At 40.2% G+C, this 17,929-nt stretch overlaps 2 protein-coding genes across 2 annotated transcripts; one reads left to right on the top strand and one right to left on the bottom strand.

The window, feature by feature from the left end:
* Positions 1-390: 390 nt before the first annotated feature.
* LOC311009546 (lysosome-associated membrane glycoprotein 1-like) lies at positions 391-9,696 on the bottom strand. Its single transcript, XM_084003811.1, has 6 exons — positions 9,561-9,696; positions 7,332-7,792; positions 6,837-6,962; positions 4,432-4,495; positions 3,921-4,094; positions 391-3,234 (listed from the first exon to the last, which is right to left on the bottom strand). Exons 1-6 carry the CDS (start codon positions 9,607-9,609, stop codon positions 3,095-3,097), a joined length of 1,014 nt encoding a protein of 337 aa, XP_083859937.1. The 5' UTR covers positions 9,610-9,696; the 3' UTR covers positions 391-3,094.
* A 3,142-nt stretch (positions 9,697-12,838) lies between these two features.
* On the top strand, positions 12,839-16,289 carry ing2 (inhibitor of growth family, member 2). Its single transcript, XM_084002999.1, has 2 exons — positions 12,839-13,104; positions 15,021-16,289. Exons 1-2 carry the CDS (start codon positions 12,960-12,962, stop codon positions 15,719-15,721), a joined length of 846 nt encoding a protein of 281 aa, XP_083859125.1. The 5' UTR covers positions 12,839-12,959; the 3' UTR covers positions 15,722-16,289.
* Positions 16,290-17,929: the final 1,640 nt, after the last annotated feature.

The following is a 17,929-nucleotide window of genomic DNA, read 5'->3' as shown; positions in this document are numbered from 1 at the left end:
AGATAGTTTAGTAATGGAGCAAGAGAACATAGCTCCTCAAATAGTTTTATGTTTTTCTTAGTATTTTTCTCTATTTTGTGAAATTCAAATTGCTTGTCTTTGTATTAAATATTCATTTACATGTTTTGACTGTCCTTTTTGTTTTTATTTTACACAGGGTAGCACTTTGTAATCCTATTTTTTGAAAATAACAACATGAATGTTAAATGACTTACTTGGTTTAAGTTAATACTTGGACATTATCAGTGTAAATTCTTCATCTTGCTTATAAAACAAGATATATATATATATAAAAAAGCAATATTACAATTAACAAGTACAGTAGATAAGTCAGTAGAGCTCTTAGAAATGTCTAAAATATATTTAAATCTCAAAACACACACACATGCGTACACTTAGAAATATATCTTGTCTTTATTGGCACAGGAAGTCAACAACAAGTGAAAGTGCTCACACAATGTGGAAAACTGTACAAACAGCAAGGCCCCTGTTTCGGTTCACTTCCTGCCTTCAGAGCATCACCTGATGGACACAAGCTGGAACTGCAGCAGGTCAAACTGTCCTGATCTGCAACTACTGAGGGACATTTACACAGGGACGGACCACAAACATCACATCCAGACATCCTACGACACACGCCTCCTCTTGTCAACACAAGCTCAAAACTCACCAGCGGCTTGTTTTTCCAGACACAATGTCCAGGTTACTCTGTGTAATCTACAAACAGTCCTGACTACACCGGAACCACTCAGCTATCAGGTCCCAGAACTACTTTCTACTAAAGAAGTAGTCCCTGTGAAAATTGCTGACATCTGTGGATTTCACAGAGGTAACCAGGACGTGGATTCTGGCAATACAAACCACTATTTCAGATGTCATACTGCAACGCTTTGAGAAGCAAAAAAAAAATATGTACGGTAGTAAACGGTGAGACACAAATTATATTTAGTTTGGGTTTTAATTGAATTACACATAAGATGTTTGTCAATTTAAAAGATAATTTTGCAAGTCAAGAAAGTCTGTTTGTCATTGTGTCACTTTGTTTTGTGTGAAACCGCTCAGTGAACTACATCTCTCGTCTCATGTACGTCACCAACACTACCGTTAGCTTGTCGTGCTAGCTAGCTGGCTAACTTAGCTACGTTCCATCACTAATGTTTTTATCCAGCGACTCTTTCTATCAGCCGGGAAGAGAGTGAAGGTGCGAGACCAGTTGTTAGTGTGAGTCACCGACATCTCTTCGTGTGTCGTCTTTCTAATTACGTATTTTCACAGTCTTATACTTCAACAGTTATACGACAAAATGCAACTGTTGAAGTAGAAGACTGTGAAAAGTATGTGACTAGAAAGACGACACACCCAAAAACAACAGGTCTCGCTCCTCCTTTCTTTCTCTGATAAAAAGAGTCGCTGGATAAGACACATCAGGAAAGATAACGTTACATTTGCGACGGAACATAGCTTAGCTAGCTAGCTAGCAAGACAAGCTAACGGTTGTGTTGGTGTAGTACGTTTTGTGAGACGGGAGATGTAGTTCACTGAAATGTTTCACACAAACCACATCATACTATGACAAACTGAGCCTTTCTTGACTTGAAAAAATATCTCTGCAATTGACAAATATTATATGTGTAAATAATGCCAAAATTCAAACTTAAAATATTTGTCTCTCCCCATTGACGACTACATATTTCATGGCTTCTCTACTTCCCTAAATGAAAGCTATCCCTTCAAAGCAGTATAGTGTATGAGATTGGACCTGGTGAGGAAAGCGAGATGTACTTCTAAGATGTGATGAATGTTTAACCCATCAAAAATCTAATCCGGATCAGACCAGACTCCTTACTGACCCACATGGACAATCCATCCCTGCATTTCTATGGGAACGCTGCTACATATTGTATGTAAAAGATGAAGGAAGTCAAGTTGTGGTGGCAATCAGTGCAATTATTCTTGACTAGGTTTTACAAAATCCCTGACAAACATCCCGGTAATTTTCCCTTTTATGCTCATTAATAATGCACACAGTATAAATCACCTGTATTGTGAATGGTTGGATAACTTCCCTTCTTTTTAAAAATAAAATCCCTTGCAGACAGAAGACACAAAATTTGATTCTCTCTAAAAAACAACAACAAAGGAATAACAAAACATTTCCATGTAATCCTAAAACAATTTAGAAAAAAATTAGATGTTCTTTGTTGAATATAATTTAAAATGAGCACATGATAAAGGACTTACTTCCCGATTCCACTGCTCAGTATAATGTGGGGCTACGCTGATAAAGGGAACGTTCGTCTCTCAAAAATGTAATATAAAATTGCATCGTTATGGCAGTACTAACCACTTATACACTGGCTGTCTAAACAACCTGAACTAATTCTAATGAGATATTTTGGTCAGTTTTTTCTTTCAGTATTTATGAAGATGTCAGTGTGAAAAGATTTGTCATAGTTTTTAGTGTCCCAATATAGAAATGCTATTTCAGAGGCTTTTCCAGCCTGATGAGAATACCATCAGTGGTATGTTTGTGTAATATCTGGCACAAAAAGGTTAATTAAGACTGGCTAACAGCATGTTAAATCTTAAAAATAATAATAAAAATGTTTTACTCTTCAAAACCCATATGTATGGAGTCTAGTGTGCCACTGGAATAATAATAGAAAATCAATTAAAAAGTAATAATTACATGTGAAAATGATTGCTTGATCTCTCTTTAAATTATTTTTTTATTGCTATTAGTCATTTTTATTTGTCTGCCTATTAAATTCCATGACAGAATTCTGTCGTTCTCATTTTGCATTCTGGTGAATTGTTTTTTATAATAGCATCATTATAGAAACACTTTTGAGGTCTACAATTATTCCAGTGGCACACTCCAGCCTCCATATGTGGGACCTCTATTTAACACACTGTTACTAAGAGTAATTAGGTAAACCAAAGCATACAAGTACAGAAAAATAGCAAATTGGGCTAAATTGGGCTAAAGTGGGAGTGCCCTTTGGCCCCTGAGAAAGATCCTAGCCTCAGAGACTTTGGTTTATATTGGGAGTGACCTCTGAGTGACCTCTGATCAAACTCTGCCCGACCTCCCTCACAGAGACTGGTAGCCATCGGCCCGCCTCCTGCGGCCCAGCAGGTAGGCCACCACCACGATGACGATGAGCACCAGCAACGTCACTCCCACTGCAATGGCGACGCGGTAGTCAGGCCGGTCAGCTGGACAGGGCTCAGCTGGAGAACACACACACACACATATGTGAGACAATCGATAACATCCAGTCACTCATGATCCTCCATCTTATATCATCAAACACAAAATACTCATATCCCTGTAATTAACATTTGTTGTTAGAAGTGCAAATAAATCAATGAACTCATCAATCATTAGCTCCATTGACATACAGTTTCTACGGCGTGCTCATGTAAATGTCCCATCAGAGACAAGCATCAGTGGAGGTTACTATATACCTTTATTCAAGTGCAACACATTTAGAGGTACTTGTATTTTACTTGAGTATTTTTATTTTATGCTACATTATACAACATTATACTACACTATATAAAATGTTGCACTTTTTCCTCCAGAAGCTCGATCTTACAGTAGAACTGTAGCAACGACATGCCTTCCAGATTTAGGTCTTTCATACAAAATAATCAGTTTGTAAAATGAAGCTCGTTACAATACTGTACTATATATACTTACATACATATAATACATGTAATGTTATAAAAAGAACAAATCTGTGCAATGATTACTTTGACTTTTTTGATAGTTAAGTATAATTTACTGCTACTTTTACTTGTGATTATTAGTATTTTTACGTCACAGTATGCTTTTAAAGAGCAGTTACATGTATTGATAAGAAGCTCTCATTAAAAATGCTCCTCCATTCATTTGACTACATGAAGACACTTACGGGAACCAAACTCGTTGCTCTTGGTCAGATTGAAGGCCTGCATCCTGTCCTGAGTGACTTCCAGGGACAGTCCATTGCCCAGGTAGACTGAGTCACTCTTGCAGGAGTAGGAGTGTCCGACCTTTGCAGCGAAGAGATGCATCGAATTGTTCTTGGCAATGTACGGCATATGGCCTGCAACGGCAAAACAAAGCGAAGCTCAGGTGCTGTCAGGGCGCACTGACGGGGTCACATAACAAAAACAATGCTGACGATCAGATGTGGAGCCAAACTTGTTCGACTGCATTGCACTGAAAGTAGGCTGGATGTGAGCGGCATCACATGCTTAACATTGATTCCTAGTCTGTAGAACAGACACACAAACAAGGAAGCTCGAGCGGCTGTCGTCTTTGTCAATATTTGTTTGACAACCTGCAGCCGAAATATCTGCGGACATGCAGCGAACCAATCTTTCTGATAGAACGGCAGTAAATCATGAGACTGTAATAAAATGTGAAGATTCCCAACATACCGTCTTTGGTTAAGGGGTAGGAGAGGGACAAAGACAGAGCATCAACGTAGACATCAGTGGCGGTCTGAGGAAAGAAAACAGGACACGGTTTCAACAAAGTAATGCAACGGTAGTGAGGATCAATGTGCCTTTGAAATCCTTACTGTATTTAAATGTGAGACACTGATTTTGATTTCCATGAATAAACAGTGTGTTGAATGTGGCGGGAAATTTGCCCGGTTCCTTCACAGCATAAACAGAGATCGTACATTCACCCTCAGCTTGGCGGTGGTCAAACGACCCAAAATAAACATGTTGATTGCTGATAGACCCTTGCAATGAATTTGAATTATTATTATTTTTTTTTTATATATATCTAGTTTCAATGTATATTCTGCCATGTACTGTAAAGTGCCTGAATTATTTTTATGACGCGTTTTTTCCCCCAAAATTACCCCAATGAGAGAAAAAGATATTTAAATATTTATTATTTAATTATAAGTTCATATTCATGTAACTTTTGACTGCTGTCAATCAACATTCACATAGAGCTACTTTTGCCATATAGTGAAGGAGATTGGACACCATGGAGTTAAGTGATTGACAACAATTAACAGTTATCTGAAAGCCCTGCTAAATTGCATTGTGGGTATTGTAGTCTTTACTGCTACGCCTCCTCTTTTTTAGCTCAGACTCTTCAAAAAGCCATTCTTTTACACAACTCTGTATAGGCTATTTTTCTTTTACACTAAGGAACAGCATTATATCACTTTGACACAAGTCACTACAGAAGTGACCTGCTACAGACCAGATCCGGTCTGGGACTGGTCTGCTTTTTGTATTTCTGCTATATTTTACATTTGTCTACTGTGTTTTGGGACGATATATCAGACCACCATACTGATTCCTTGGCTTTGGCTTGGTATTTTGGTATTTAGGTATTTGGAGATCCCTTGATCTGAGTAGCTGAGGTACAACAATTCTGTCCCCTTTCATGACAAGGTCTTCTGCTAGATCCCCGGTCCCAGTCTGTTTCTCTGGCCAATCGTTTGATTTGACAAGTTTGTTACAAATATTAGGTTACATCGTAGAAATAAAATAGAAGCAGAATCGACATGGAACTCTTTTCCATCATTTGACTGACACAACAGCATCCACAAACACCAGCTTGCCTTGTTCCTGTTGCGGGTCGTCCAAGGACATTTGCACATACACCAAACCAAATATGACAATATTCTGATTTTCATATGAGTCATCGGTTCCTCATTTTATCCCATGAGACATGTTTGTGAAATCATAAGAGTATGAATTCTTAAGTTATGACAGAACATGTATTTTGTGAGGTAACTGATTATACGTTTTGCAGATGATGTGGTCCTGTTTGCTCCTTCAGAACATGACCTGCAGTGACATTTTCAGTCAAGTGTGAAGCAGTCGGGATGAGGGTCAGTACCTCCAAGTCTGAGGTCATTGTACACTTCTGGGAAATGGTGGGCTGCACCCTCCGGGTTGGGGTTGAGTCACTGCCCTAAGCGAGGCCGTTCAAGTATCTCAGGGTCTTGTTCACGGGTGAGGGTGAAATGAAGCGTGAGATGGACAGGCGGTTGGGTGAAGAGGGAGCTGAGCTGTCGATATACCTGTCCATCTACTTTCCGATTGTCACCTTAGGTCATGAATGTTTGGCAGTGAATGAAAGAATGAGGCCGACATGAGCTTCCTCTGTAGGGTGGCAGGGCTCAGCCTTAGAGATAGGGGGAGGAGCTCAGACATCCAGAGGGAACTCAGAGTTGAGCCGCTGCTCCTGTCCAAAAGGGTCAACCGAGGTGGTTCGGGAATCTGATCTAGACGCCTCCCTTTTCGAGGCTTTCCAGTCATGTCCAATTGGGAACAGGCCCTGAGGTAGACCTAGAATACCCTGGAGGGGTTTACATATCTCATCTAGCCTGGGAACGCCTAGGAGGAGTCGGAAAACGTTGCTGGGGAGAAGGACATCTGTATGAATGTCCTCCAAAGCCTGCTTATATAATATAATATATTTACTAGTTCAACCCGCATTATCTTTGGGTTTCGGGACTGTTGGGCACACTGAACGAGATATTTGAAGAAGCACAGATCTGAAAACTGTGATGGGTATTTTTTTCAGCATTCTTTTCTTAATTTACAAAATCACCAAATGAATCACACAGCCTGGGGCACTCCCTGTCACATGCTCTTAGAACAGGCTAGTCAAGAAAACTTCCCTTTTTAACTCTTCTCTGATCCCAGTTCCTACATAAAGTTAGCAGTCAAACAATGTGCTACTCATCGAAGGACTCAATGAGTTTGTGGCCATATTTAATCGTTCAAGACTGGTCTCGTTGCCTTCCGTCCATTTAACTCAAAATTATACTTCCATATTTGTGACAAATCTACGACATCGAAAGTACCTTGTTGAACATGAAGGTGATGAAGCCCTCTTTGAAGACGAGGGTAAGGTTGGCCTTGGCTCCCTTACAAAATCCTTCTACTGTGGTCATCTTTTCTTGTGGTTGAACAATGAAGGTTCCATTTTCCTGAAAGATAAACAGAGACGAATCAGACAATTGGATGGCTACCTTGTATCAAAATGTCCCACAAGGTAAACAGTGTTTTATTACCATGTAGAATAAGTATTTGTCACATGATCTAACCTTCCACAGTCAATCAAATGTGCAACAATGAGGAAAATGTTTTCTCAACTCCAGATAACAGGATGCTGATTATTGCATTGCTGAAAGATGAGTCAAAGGATCGTGAAGAAGGTTTATCCGTGCAAATTTCTAAATGGCTTAATAAAAACTACTAAATGCAATTTTAATATAAGAACTGGCTCAAAGAAAATAGCTAGGCCTTTGAGCTAACTTTTCTGGGGCTGTTGTTGTGTGGATTGTAATGTAATGTACCTTCGGTGTTACCAGTCGGATCTGTAGTGCCATCTGAGCCATCAGGCAAATCACTGTTTTGTCTGACTTCACGGTGTAGTTTCCTACGGTCAAGTTGGCAGGGGGAGTAGGTTTCGGAGGAGCAGGGGTTGTTGGCTTGGTGGTGGTTGGTGTGGTGGTTGGTGTGGTTGACTTGGTGGTGGTTGGTGTGGTGGTTGGTGTGGTTGACTTTGTGGTGGTTGGTGTGGTGGTTGGTGTGGTTGACTTTGTGGTGGTTGGTGTGGTGGTTGCCGTGGTTGACTTGGTGGTGGTTGGTGTGGTGGTTGGTGTGGTTGACTTTGTGGTGGTTGCCGTGGTTGACTTGGTGGTGGTTGCCGTGGTTGACTTTGTGGTGGTTGGTGTGGTGGTGGTGGGTCTGGTGGTGGTGGCATTCTTGTCAAACTCTTCTGCAGGCGCATCAGTTGCAGAAGGTACTGACAGTGCTTCAGTCAAAAAGACAGAGATGGAGACGCAAATCAATGTCAGTGTTCATACATTCACCAAGAACAAGAACAAGCACAAAACACAATATTTAACATATTTTCGGCTTCAATAAAGTTGTTATGACTAAGCGTTAGCAAGCAATCGTCTGTTTGCACATCAGCAGGCTCAGAGCGGTATCATCCATTTGGAGCAGCGCCACCTGATGAATGTATGTCCGATTGTCTGCTTTTTAGCTTTGTTTTGACAGTAGAGGATTTTATTGTAAATTGCGATATGAAACACTCACAATAATTTCCTTCGGGATAATCGTAAATATTATCACAAGTATTTGGAAACAGTTGTCTAGCTTGTTATAATGGTAAAGAAGTGAAAATAGTGCCTGATTTAAGAAATACAGAACAAAAAAATACTTTAAAGTATATGTAAATAATGTATTTATCCTTTATTTACGCAGAGACCTTATCATTTATTATAATCTCATTTAAGATTATTTTTCACAAAAAGATGTCACAATAAAAGTGATTATAAATAATATATAACAATAAATAATGTAATATATAACAATACAATAATCTTAAATAACATCATAAATCATAATCAAGTAACTCGTGACGATATTTAACGATATAACTTTTTTTTTCATCCTGACCCGTGATTAAATCTGACATCATTCCACCACTAAACTAAACCCATTGAAAACAGCTGTCTGTTGCCTCATTTAGTAAAACCAAAACAATGAGCTGAAACAAGCTAAAAAAAAAACACCCTTGAGCTGAGGAGAAAATGATGTGGCCGTTTGTCACTAAAAGATAACCCTTTCCCATGACACAGCGTTTTTTTAATCCAATGTTAATGTGAAATATACTGCAGCTTTAATGTTGTTGGCTAAAACTGCTGATCTTTGAACCGTGAGCAGCTTGTTTCCTTAAACAAACATAGTAAAATCAGCAGACTGCCATTTGATAACCTCAAATGGTATCGCCACATTCAAGTACACAAGTCCACACCGTGTATTTATGACACTTTGTGATGTGTTTTCAGTGCGCACCTTATCTTCAGGTTCAGGCAATGTCCCAGTTAAGGGTTCAGATAGGTCACTGGGCCTCATACACAGACGGTGGTTTCAAAAGGTGCTGGATACTTTCACATGACTGACCGTGATTTAAAACAGGCATAAAACAGCAAAACACAAGCTGTGACCACCATTCAGGTCAGCATTGAGTAAACAACACATTTATATTCCTATAAAAACATAATTCAAGATCAAATTAGTTAATAATTAGTAATTAAGTTGACTTAATTGCGCTTAAGTATAATATTTATTTAAAAAACAAAAAAAGCAACAACAACAAAGAAATAATTTAATGGAGTTAAGGATCAACAAAATGTGCAGATTCATCCCGTCCTCTAAAACAACACACATCCCTCTTCTGTCAGCAGACATGTGACTCAGACCTGTAACACTAGCCCAAGACTGCGGAAATTTCTGTTCCGTAAACAATCCAGGAAGTAAGTCTCATAAAAAACATCTCACGTGTTTTCTGCACCAAATAAAGCAAACACGAAGACTTCCTGATTAGGCGATACAATCAAAAGGCCAACGTTAAGGCAGCATACGGTCGTTTGAAGTGACGGGAAGTGACTCTGCTATAAAACACGTATTAACTTACGGGTGAAACGCTTTTGTGTCGTAACTTATAAGCTACAATAGAACATATTTTGTTGTGGTTTTAATTTGATAAGGTCGTCGGATTAAAAGAGTCTCACCTGAGACAGCAAAGCAGAGCGCAAGAGCGAAGACAAAAGCGCTCTTCATCGTGGTGACAGGTGCGGACGAGCTGACAGACGAGTCCGAGTTCACTGCTGCTCTTCTGTGTGCAACAACAGCGCGGCGACTGCGCACATAAAGACTCGGCGGCGTCAAGCGAGCGGACGCACACGACGTAACCGGAAACGCTTGGTTTTTCAACGTAAAAGTAGCTCGACCTGTCAAAGAACTACATTACCAGGTCCAGTCGATGACAGATTGATGTGACAGACAAATAGAGTGGCGCAGGGGTGACGTATTTTTGTAGGCCGAACCCGGAAGTTGGCATCCCCCCTATCAAAAAGCTAAATGGGATTCAGCCACTGGATTTTAGAGTATTGCAGAAAATAACGTTTTGGACACTTTTTGGTTCAATAAGATAATCTTCACAAATGAACAATGCTTTTATGTTTTTTAAGGATGAATGCAATCAGCTGAAAGAAAAAAGCTAACGCTAGGTTACAAACAAACCACAACGCTGTGGCACAAGCATTCACGAGGATGCTGCAAAGGCGGACTAGTGTTCTCCGTGATGACACTTTGTAGCCTTTTTCAAAAGACACATAAAAGCTTCAGAATTCACCATGGACATTTAGTGAGTGATCATATAAAATATGTCAGTAAGTACTCCATTGGCTAATTCAACTCAAGAAAAAGACAATGTGCAAGAGAAAAAAGTACAACAATGTGCAAAATGTAATATTTCAAATGTATTTATTAACTGGTTTTGATGGATTTGATGAGGGGATAAAGGTGTTTTAAAAACATCTACCTTATTTCTTTAATTAAAGTGCAAAGTCAGAGGTTCACTACAAATCTGAGATTATATGTTTTTTTTTATAACATATGAAGATATAACATAATGCCCTTTTAAATCAACGCTACCCAACAACGATGATGACAACCAAGTTATTACCACAACTTGGAGTAAAAGTGCTTTTAATTTGACAGCACCAACCGGAAGCGCGTATTGAAACGCTAATGGTGCTTTTTAGAGTTGTAATTCAGCTGCTCAGGAAACGAAAGTGATGTGACAGCAGGAGGGGGAGTCTCTGCTTAAAAGTGGAGCGAGAGGTCGCGCGTTATTTTCCACCCGATCGAAACGAAACTTACACACAAGGCCAGCTTTGTTCATGTGATCTCTTTTCTTTGGTCATTTGTCCACAGAACGAGAAGTATGCTGGCATTTAGAGGATCTAGTAGGCTAGTTAAAGTAGTAATTAGACAGTATGGCCCATTTTAGAATTATCTCCATAGAGATAGATTATCAGTGACCTTTGAACAGCTGCTGGTGGAGCTCATTTCAGTCACTTTGTGTACTGCTGGGTGGATCATACAGTAATATATCACTGTATTTAATCTCATTTATATTTCAAGTAAACTAAATCTGAAGTTAATAACTAGAGTTGTTAAATAAATATAGTGGAGTGTATTTGCCTCCAAATTGTGGAATAGAAATATAAAGTAGTGTACAATTTAAAGTACAAATACCTCAAAAGTGTACTTAGGTTAGTGTGTTGAGTAGCTGTAGTAGCAGTGGTCATAGTAGTTATATGGCGGCAATAGTCCGCCGAGTAGACTACTTGTAGTCAAAGTAGTAGTATTTGTTGTTGGACCAGTAGTGGTGTAATAGTAGCAGTATTCATGTGAGTTTTAGTGACACTATTAGTGTACTAGTAGAAGTAGTAGTTGAAGTAGAAGTAGTGGTAGTGTAATAATAGTAAAGGTTATAGTTGGAGAAGTCGTAGTAAAAGTAGCTGTAGTTAAGTATTGTAGTAGCCTAGTGTAGTGTTGATAATAATAGTAGTGGTAGTAGTTTTAGTAGCAGTAGTAGTAGTTGTTGTAGTTATAGTAGCACTAGTAGTAGTAATCATACTAATATTGTGGACATAGTAGTTGTAAGTAACTGTCGTAGTTCTATAGACTTAATAATAATAGTAGTGGTAGTAGTTATAGTAGTATTATATATAGAGGAAATAGTAGTAGTAGTCACAGTCATAGTAGTATTTAGTCACAGTCATAGTAGTATTTAGTAGTTGAAGTAGGAGCACCTCTAATTATACACGCAGTAGACAAATACATGTAAAGTAGTAATATGATCAGGATTCTTGTTGCTGTGAGCATCTGCAGTAGATAGAACAAGGAGGAAATGTCCTGACATCATGTGACAAAGAAAGAGGAAATAAGTGGTTTCCCAAACAGACACACACACACACACATGCAGATGGTTCATCGTGACACTGTTAGTATGAACTTATCTGACCTATGCAGCCTTGTAACTGAGTGCACAGCAGATACATTTAAATGGACACAAGCATAGGTAATCACCACTGAGGTTGAATATATATCTGATACAACCTTTGGAGGGAACCAAGTATTTCGATAAGTATTACTGTGAAAACAGTGACAGTAAAAAATAAATCCTGATGTTATTCATCCAACTTGTAAAATCTCAAATCAAATTCAATATAATTCCCTGTTTAACTCCCATTTACAAGGGAAGGAGTAAACAATGAAAGTGGCCATGCAGTTGCATTATGGGAAATGTAGGATCTAGGATATTTGGAATTTAACCCAGGTACTAAAAGCCACAATATCTCAGCTTCTGCTGCTTTGATTTTGACCATTCTTTTTTTAATGTTCCTGCAAAATAACTCTGTTATATAAGTGAAATTAGAATCACTAAAAAATGCTAATTTAAAATATGCACGTAATTTATTGTTATTGCATATGTTTTAGTTTCATGCCCAATTTGTATACAATATATATATATATATATATATATATATATATATATATATATATATATATATATATATATATATATATATATATATATATATAGCAGCGACCCCAGCGAACATTCTAAAGATGTTCTGCTATTAAAAGTTTGACTACACTAATGTATAAACACTGCAGTAAAACAGGCTTATATTTTAAATTCTAACCACAGACATGCTTTTCCAAAGGACAAATACGTCTGTGTTCTAACAGGACACAAAAACCAAAGGACAAAATACATTTAGTGTATGTCTAAACTATGGCCGCTCTGTGTTTTCAATTTCCCCATTGGTTTAATTTCCCGGGAAAATGTTATGATAATGAGATCACTCTCTGCCAATCACGGTGCGGCAAACCCAATTGGGCCTGCCTTCGATGACGACAAACGAGAGGAAACTGTACAATACCTTATAAGGCGAATACTCCCGCATGCGCAGTGGCTTGAGTTTTGTTTGAAGTGAACTGCTGCCTGGCTGGGACTGCCCTACAAGCTGCAAAGTCGCCAAGCATTTGCTTTTAACAGCATTATATTTGCACATTTCCTCTCTATCTAAGTGCCTCTATGCATCGCAGAGACGATGTTGGGCCACCACTATCCAAATGCCGACAAGTCGCAACAACTGGTCAACTATGTGGAGGATTATCTGGAATGTGTGGAGTCGCTGCCTTTGGACATACAAAGAAATGTTTCCCTGCTTCGAGAAATCGATGCAAAGTATCAAGGTATTTGCTGTCTATCTGCTTCTATCAACCACTAGCACTGCGTGTGTACAATTAGCCAACAATAACTGCAGTCTAACAGGGTGTGCTGAAATGGTGGAGCGGAGCGAGCCTTGTGTTCCCATTTTGCAAAGAAAAAAAACCCACTGAGCTCCCCTTGTTCCTATCTCACACGTTACTTCGATAAACAGCAAAGCGACCAAGCTATAACGTGGACGGTCAACGTTGCATTGACGAACCGGTCGTCAAAACCGTCAAGTTGCCACAGCCCGGGTACACTTCGTCCTGCTTTGTGTCACACCAAACTCAATGAGACGATTCGCGAAAGTACACACGCAGCGAGACGTGTTACGAGATATGTGTTTAATATGTGGTGCCCAGTGGCTAATTCGGCGTTAATATAATGCCAAAACGAGCACCATATATTAATAAAACCTCAACTTTTTAACAGGTACACATTGCCGCCCACCGCGGTGTTTCCGCGGAGGATTATTGTGCGAATAGCAGGGTAAATAATGGATAAACGTGGGCATTTACGTGAGCCAAACGCTGCTTAGGGTGTTTAATGTATGCCGGAACCCTTAACGTAGGATATAGAGGCGTATACGATAGTAATCTGTGATCATTGAGGTGTGACCCCTCATACACTGCCGTTTCTTGAATGTACAAACAGCCTTTATGTTGACGCAGGGTTAGCTAGCAGCGGCTAACGACTCGCCTTCGTTACCGATAAGCTCCTCGACAACATCGACACACAAAATGACTTGTCGCGACAGAACAGGGACTCGTTGGACTCGGGCTCGATTGGATCGGGATTACACATCCTCGACGAGACCAGAACGGGCTCCGCACCTCCGCTCTGCTCCGTCGAGCGAGTCGCAGAGCCGGATAGCTCCTCTTCCAAGGCAACCCCTTTCAACATCTCACTGACGTCATTTCCGGTGGGCAGGAACTCACTGCGGCTCAGCCCTCTTCCTCCACCTTTTTGAGGCTTTAAGGGCAGTTGGCATCGTTAATGTTGAATTAATCTCTCCCTCTGGACACTCTTGCTCAATGCCCATGTCTAAAGTCCTGTAATTAGTCCAGTAGCTCACATAAAAAAACAAAACAAATGGCCGTTTCCTTCCTTCCACACTCTCATCTCGTCACGTGTCTGCGTGCTACTAGAATATAATTGTCTCTTTATCAGGACACTCATCACAATTATTTTCTCTCAGTGTTTTGCTGTCATGAAAAGTGTTGCTGTTTATTGCTCTTTCCTGTTAGTTCTCTTATCTTATCAAACCTACTGTATTTATGGATCAGCTGGGAATCACAGCGGTGGACCCTGTTGCATTTCTGTTCATTTGATCAATCACTAAATATCTGTAAACCCTTGCAGGAAGATATAGGTGAAGATATATATATATATATATATATATATATACTCATTTCTTTCAGATATGCATGTCAGCAATAGAGCCACTGTTGTGTTGCCCGTCACACTCTTGACCATTAAAATATAACCACATTAAAACAGGTGCTCCACGCTGACACGATATACCACACAACTCATTTGATTGAATTTCTACCTTTTTCTAGTAAGGTACAATTTCAGTTTAAAAAGGAGGAATATTAGGGAATTTACACTTAATTATTTAGATACCTGTTTATTACTATAAATACAGCAGATTTAGTCTACATCTGATTATTCATTCTTACCTGGAAACACTTGTCTAGTGTACACCAGCAGGTCTTTGTTTTTATTTAGGCTCCATCTGTGTCTAGTCAGTGCTCTCTGGTGGACAGTCTATGTAATGGAGACACTAAATGAGCCCAGTGTATTTTTGTATCCTGTATTTTCATATATATGTGACTTGAAATTTGAAGTATCTCCTGTGTCATTTATCAATAAAATACTCTTTGCCTCTATTTTGCAGATGTGCTGAAGGAGGTGGATGAAGTGTTTGAGAAGTACAAAGGCGAGCAGGATGCAGCCCAGAGGAAGCGCCTGCAGGTCCAGCTACAGAGAGCGCTCATCATCAGCCAGGAGCTGGGCGACGAGAAGATCCACGTGGTGACCCAGATGACGGAGCTGGTGGAGAACCGCTCCCGCCAGATGGACTCCCACTCCCTCTGCCTCCAGGAGCCCAGCGAGGCCGAGCGGCTCACTACCGAGCGGCGCACCAGCGTCCAAGACTCCCCGGCGCCCGAACGCACCTCAGCCCGCCGCCCTCGACGCCAGCGCAACAGCGAGAGCCGCGACTCCAGCCACCCGTCGGCCAACGGCTCTCTGGTGGACGACCCGGTGGAGGAGCTGTCCATCCCTCCGCCCCGGGAGAAGAAGTCCAAGTCTGCGAAGAAGAAAAAGCGCAAGGCCAAACAGGAGCGAGACGCCTCGCCAGTCGACTTCGCCATCGACCCCAACGAGCCCACCTACTGCCTCTGCGAGCAGGTGTCGTACGGCGAGATGATCGGCTGCGACAATGACCAGTGCCCCATCGAGTGGTTCCACTTCACCTGTGTGGGGCTGACCTACAAACCCAAGGGCAAGTGGTACTGCCCCAAATGCAGGGGGGACAACGAAAAGACCATGGACAAAAGCCTGGACAAAAACAGAAAAGACCGCAGGTCCAGGTAGTGACCCGTCTTCAGTCCCCCCCCCCCCCCCCCCCCCCCCTTCACTCTTCAGAGGTCTGAGACTATCAGCCGTAGTCCATAAGAGTATCGTGATGTTGTAAGAGCACAATCGAACACCGTTAGTAGCAGCGCTTATTATTAATCAGGAACAAGTTGGGATTAAACTTGTGCTGTTTTCACTGATCGTTCCCACTGGCTAGAACTGTACTGACGTCTGCAGGGAGTCCAGCTGCTGCAACAACCATCCGCTTGAAGGAGCCATCCTTTCTTTTGGGACTTTTCTTTTGACTTATGAGGGGGAAAGCATCTTTTCATTCTGGACGTGGTCCTAATAACAAAAAAAGGCATTCCTGCTAATGATCCTTATTTTCTTAAGTTTTGGCCAAACAAACAATTTCCCCCCCCATTTTTTTTATTTTAACTTTCTTAATAGCACGCAATTATTTGAAATCAGTGTCTGTCTTTACAATATTAAAAATAATGGCTTGTAGAGAATAACCTCCAGATGTAATATGTTTACAAGAGATTGATATTTAATTGAGGAGATGATTGTTGACGGGACACTGGAATAGGATGTCATGTTTGTGGACATAACGTTTTCACTTGTTCACTCTCACTATTGTGTAAATGTCTTTTTTATATTCATTAAAACAAAGTATAGTCATTCAGTGCCATTTTCTCCATCATGGTGCAACGACGTCTCTGCCTGAGTCGAGCCTTGCTTTTCATAATTCACATTCATATTTGTTTAGTCATGTTAGCAGTGGGCCTCATCACAGTACGTATTTACTAGATTGCTCTGACGGACATTAATGCTCCCCAGAGGATGAATCCTGATGACTTTTGTGATCCTGTTTGGTTTGTCCACTCTGGGCTACCGTAGAACCATGTCGGTGCTACATGGCAGACTCCCTGAAGACAACCTGCTCCCAAAGTAGAAAAGAAGAGCTTATTCTAAACAAAACATTCTTAGTTTGGGTGATTATATACTAATGAAAACATAGATATTATGTTCCATTTCTGCCAATAGAGACTCCTAAATTCTACACACTGGTCCTTTAAACCCCACCAGCTCATTAGTGCCAAACAACCAATACAACTAAATTAACAAGATTGAGAACGAGATGATTATTGCCTAAACAAATAATAAAACGTGTTATTCATGAATTTTTCAGCCTCAATAAGTTAAATTTTGTTTTTATATATAATAAAATGTATGAAGAGTACAACCTTCCAACTGTCACAGTCGTGTCAGACCTGAGGTTGAATGTGAACCAGCTAAATGTTTTCAGTATGAGACCAGTATGCTTTGTTTACTAGAGGAACCTCACCTCTCCAATATGGCAGACATGCAGACGGCAACATACAGCAGCAGCCGAAGACGTATCCACACATCATGTGACACCCGCTGGTCAAAAAAGACTGCTTCCTAAATACAATCATTGTGAAGACTGAGCTCTGTGACACTGAGAAAAACGCTATTCAACCCCTCTAAAAGAACTTGTTAAAATCATATTTGAAGCCAATTAAAAGACTGTGAAGAGGAATATCAGTAAACGATTTCCCTCCCTTTCATGTGACAAGTCAGCAGGAAGTCAACCGGCTGAGCCCGACAGCTGAGAGAAAAGGAGTCTGTGTTTAGACTTCAGCACAGCCCCTCATTCATTTGAATGAGGCCAGTGCAGCGACACAGCAGGTTGTCAACGCGGGGGGTTCTTCTTTTTTTTTTTATACACATTACAGGGTCTGCTCACCCACATAGCATTAAACCTAGAATTGTGAAAATGTGGGCAAATTAACCCATTTAAAAAAAACATTTTTACTTTTAACCAATACTCAGTATTACTGGTTTGTGCTTCTGTAGAATTTACTTTGAAGGTAGCTAACACATAGTAGCACAGGAGCTAACACACGTCTTTATAAAATAGGAAAGTAGGTCTTCACAGGAATCAGAGGCGCACATTTATTTGTAAAATAGCATCTGAGTTCATGTGTTTTAAGCTCCATCTTCAAGCCTTAATGCTAATGTGTTAATTTAATAGACCATCCTCTTTGTTTACCTTTATGTTAATGCTCCTGGGTTTTCCCTGGTCAAACCGCTATGAATCGTGGGTAATTCCCTCAGGCAAATTCTGCAGAAATGTGGACTTACGGCAAGTGAAGGGCTCAAAATGTTCTCTGAAATCAAACCAGTAGCAAATTACAATAC

Source organism: Eutrigla gurnardus (genome assembly GCF_963514095.1).
Source record: "Eutrigla gurnardus genome assembly, chromosome: 23".
In the NCBI taxonomy this organism is placed as follows: domain Eukaryota; kingdom Metazoa; phylum Chordata; class Actinopteri; order Perciformes; family Triglidae; genus Eutrigla; species Eutrigla gurnardus.
This window is presented reverse-complemented; position numbering and strand designations above follow the sequence as displayed.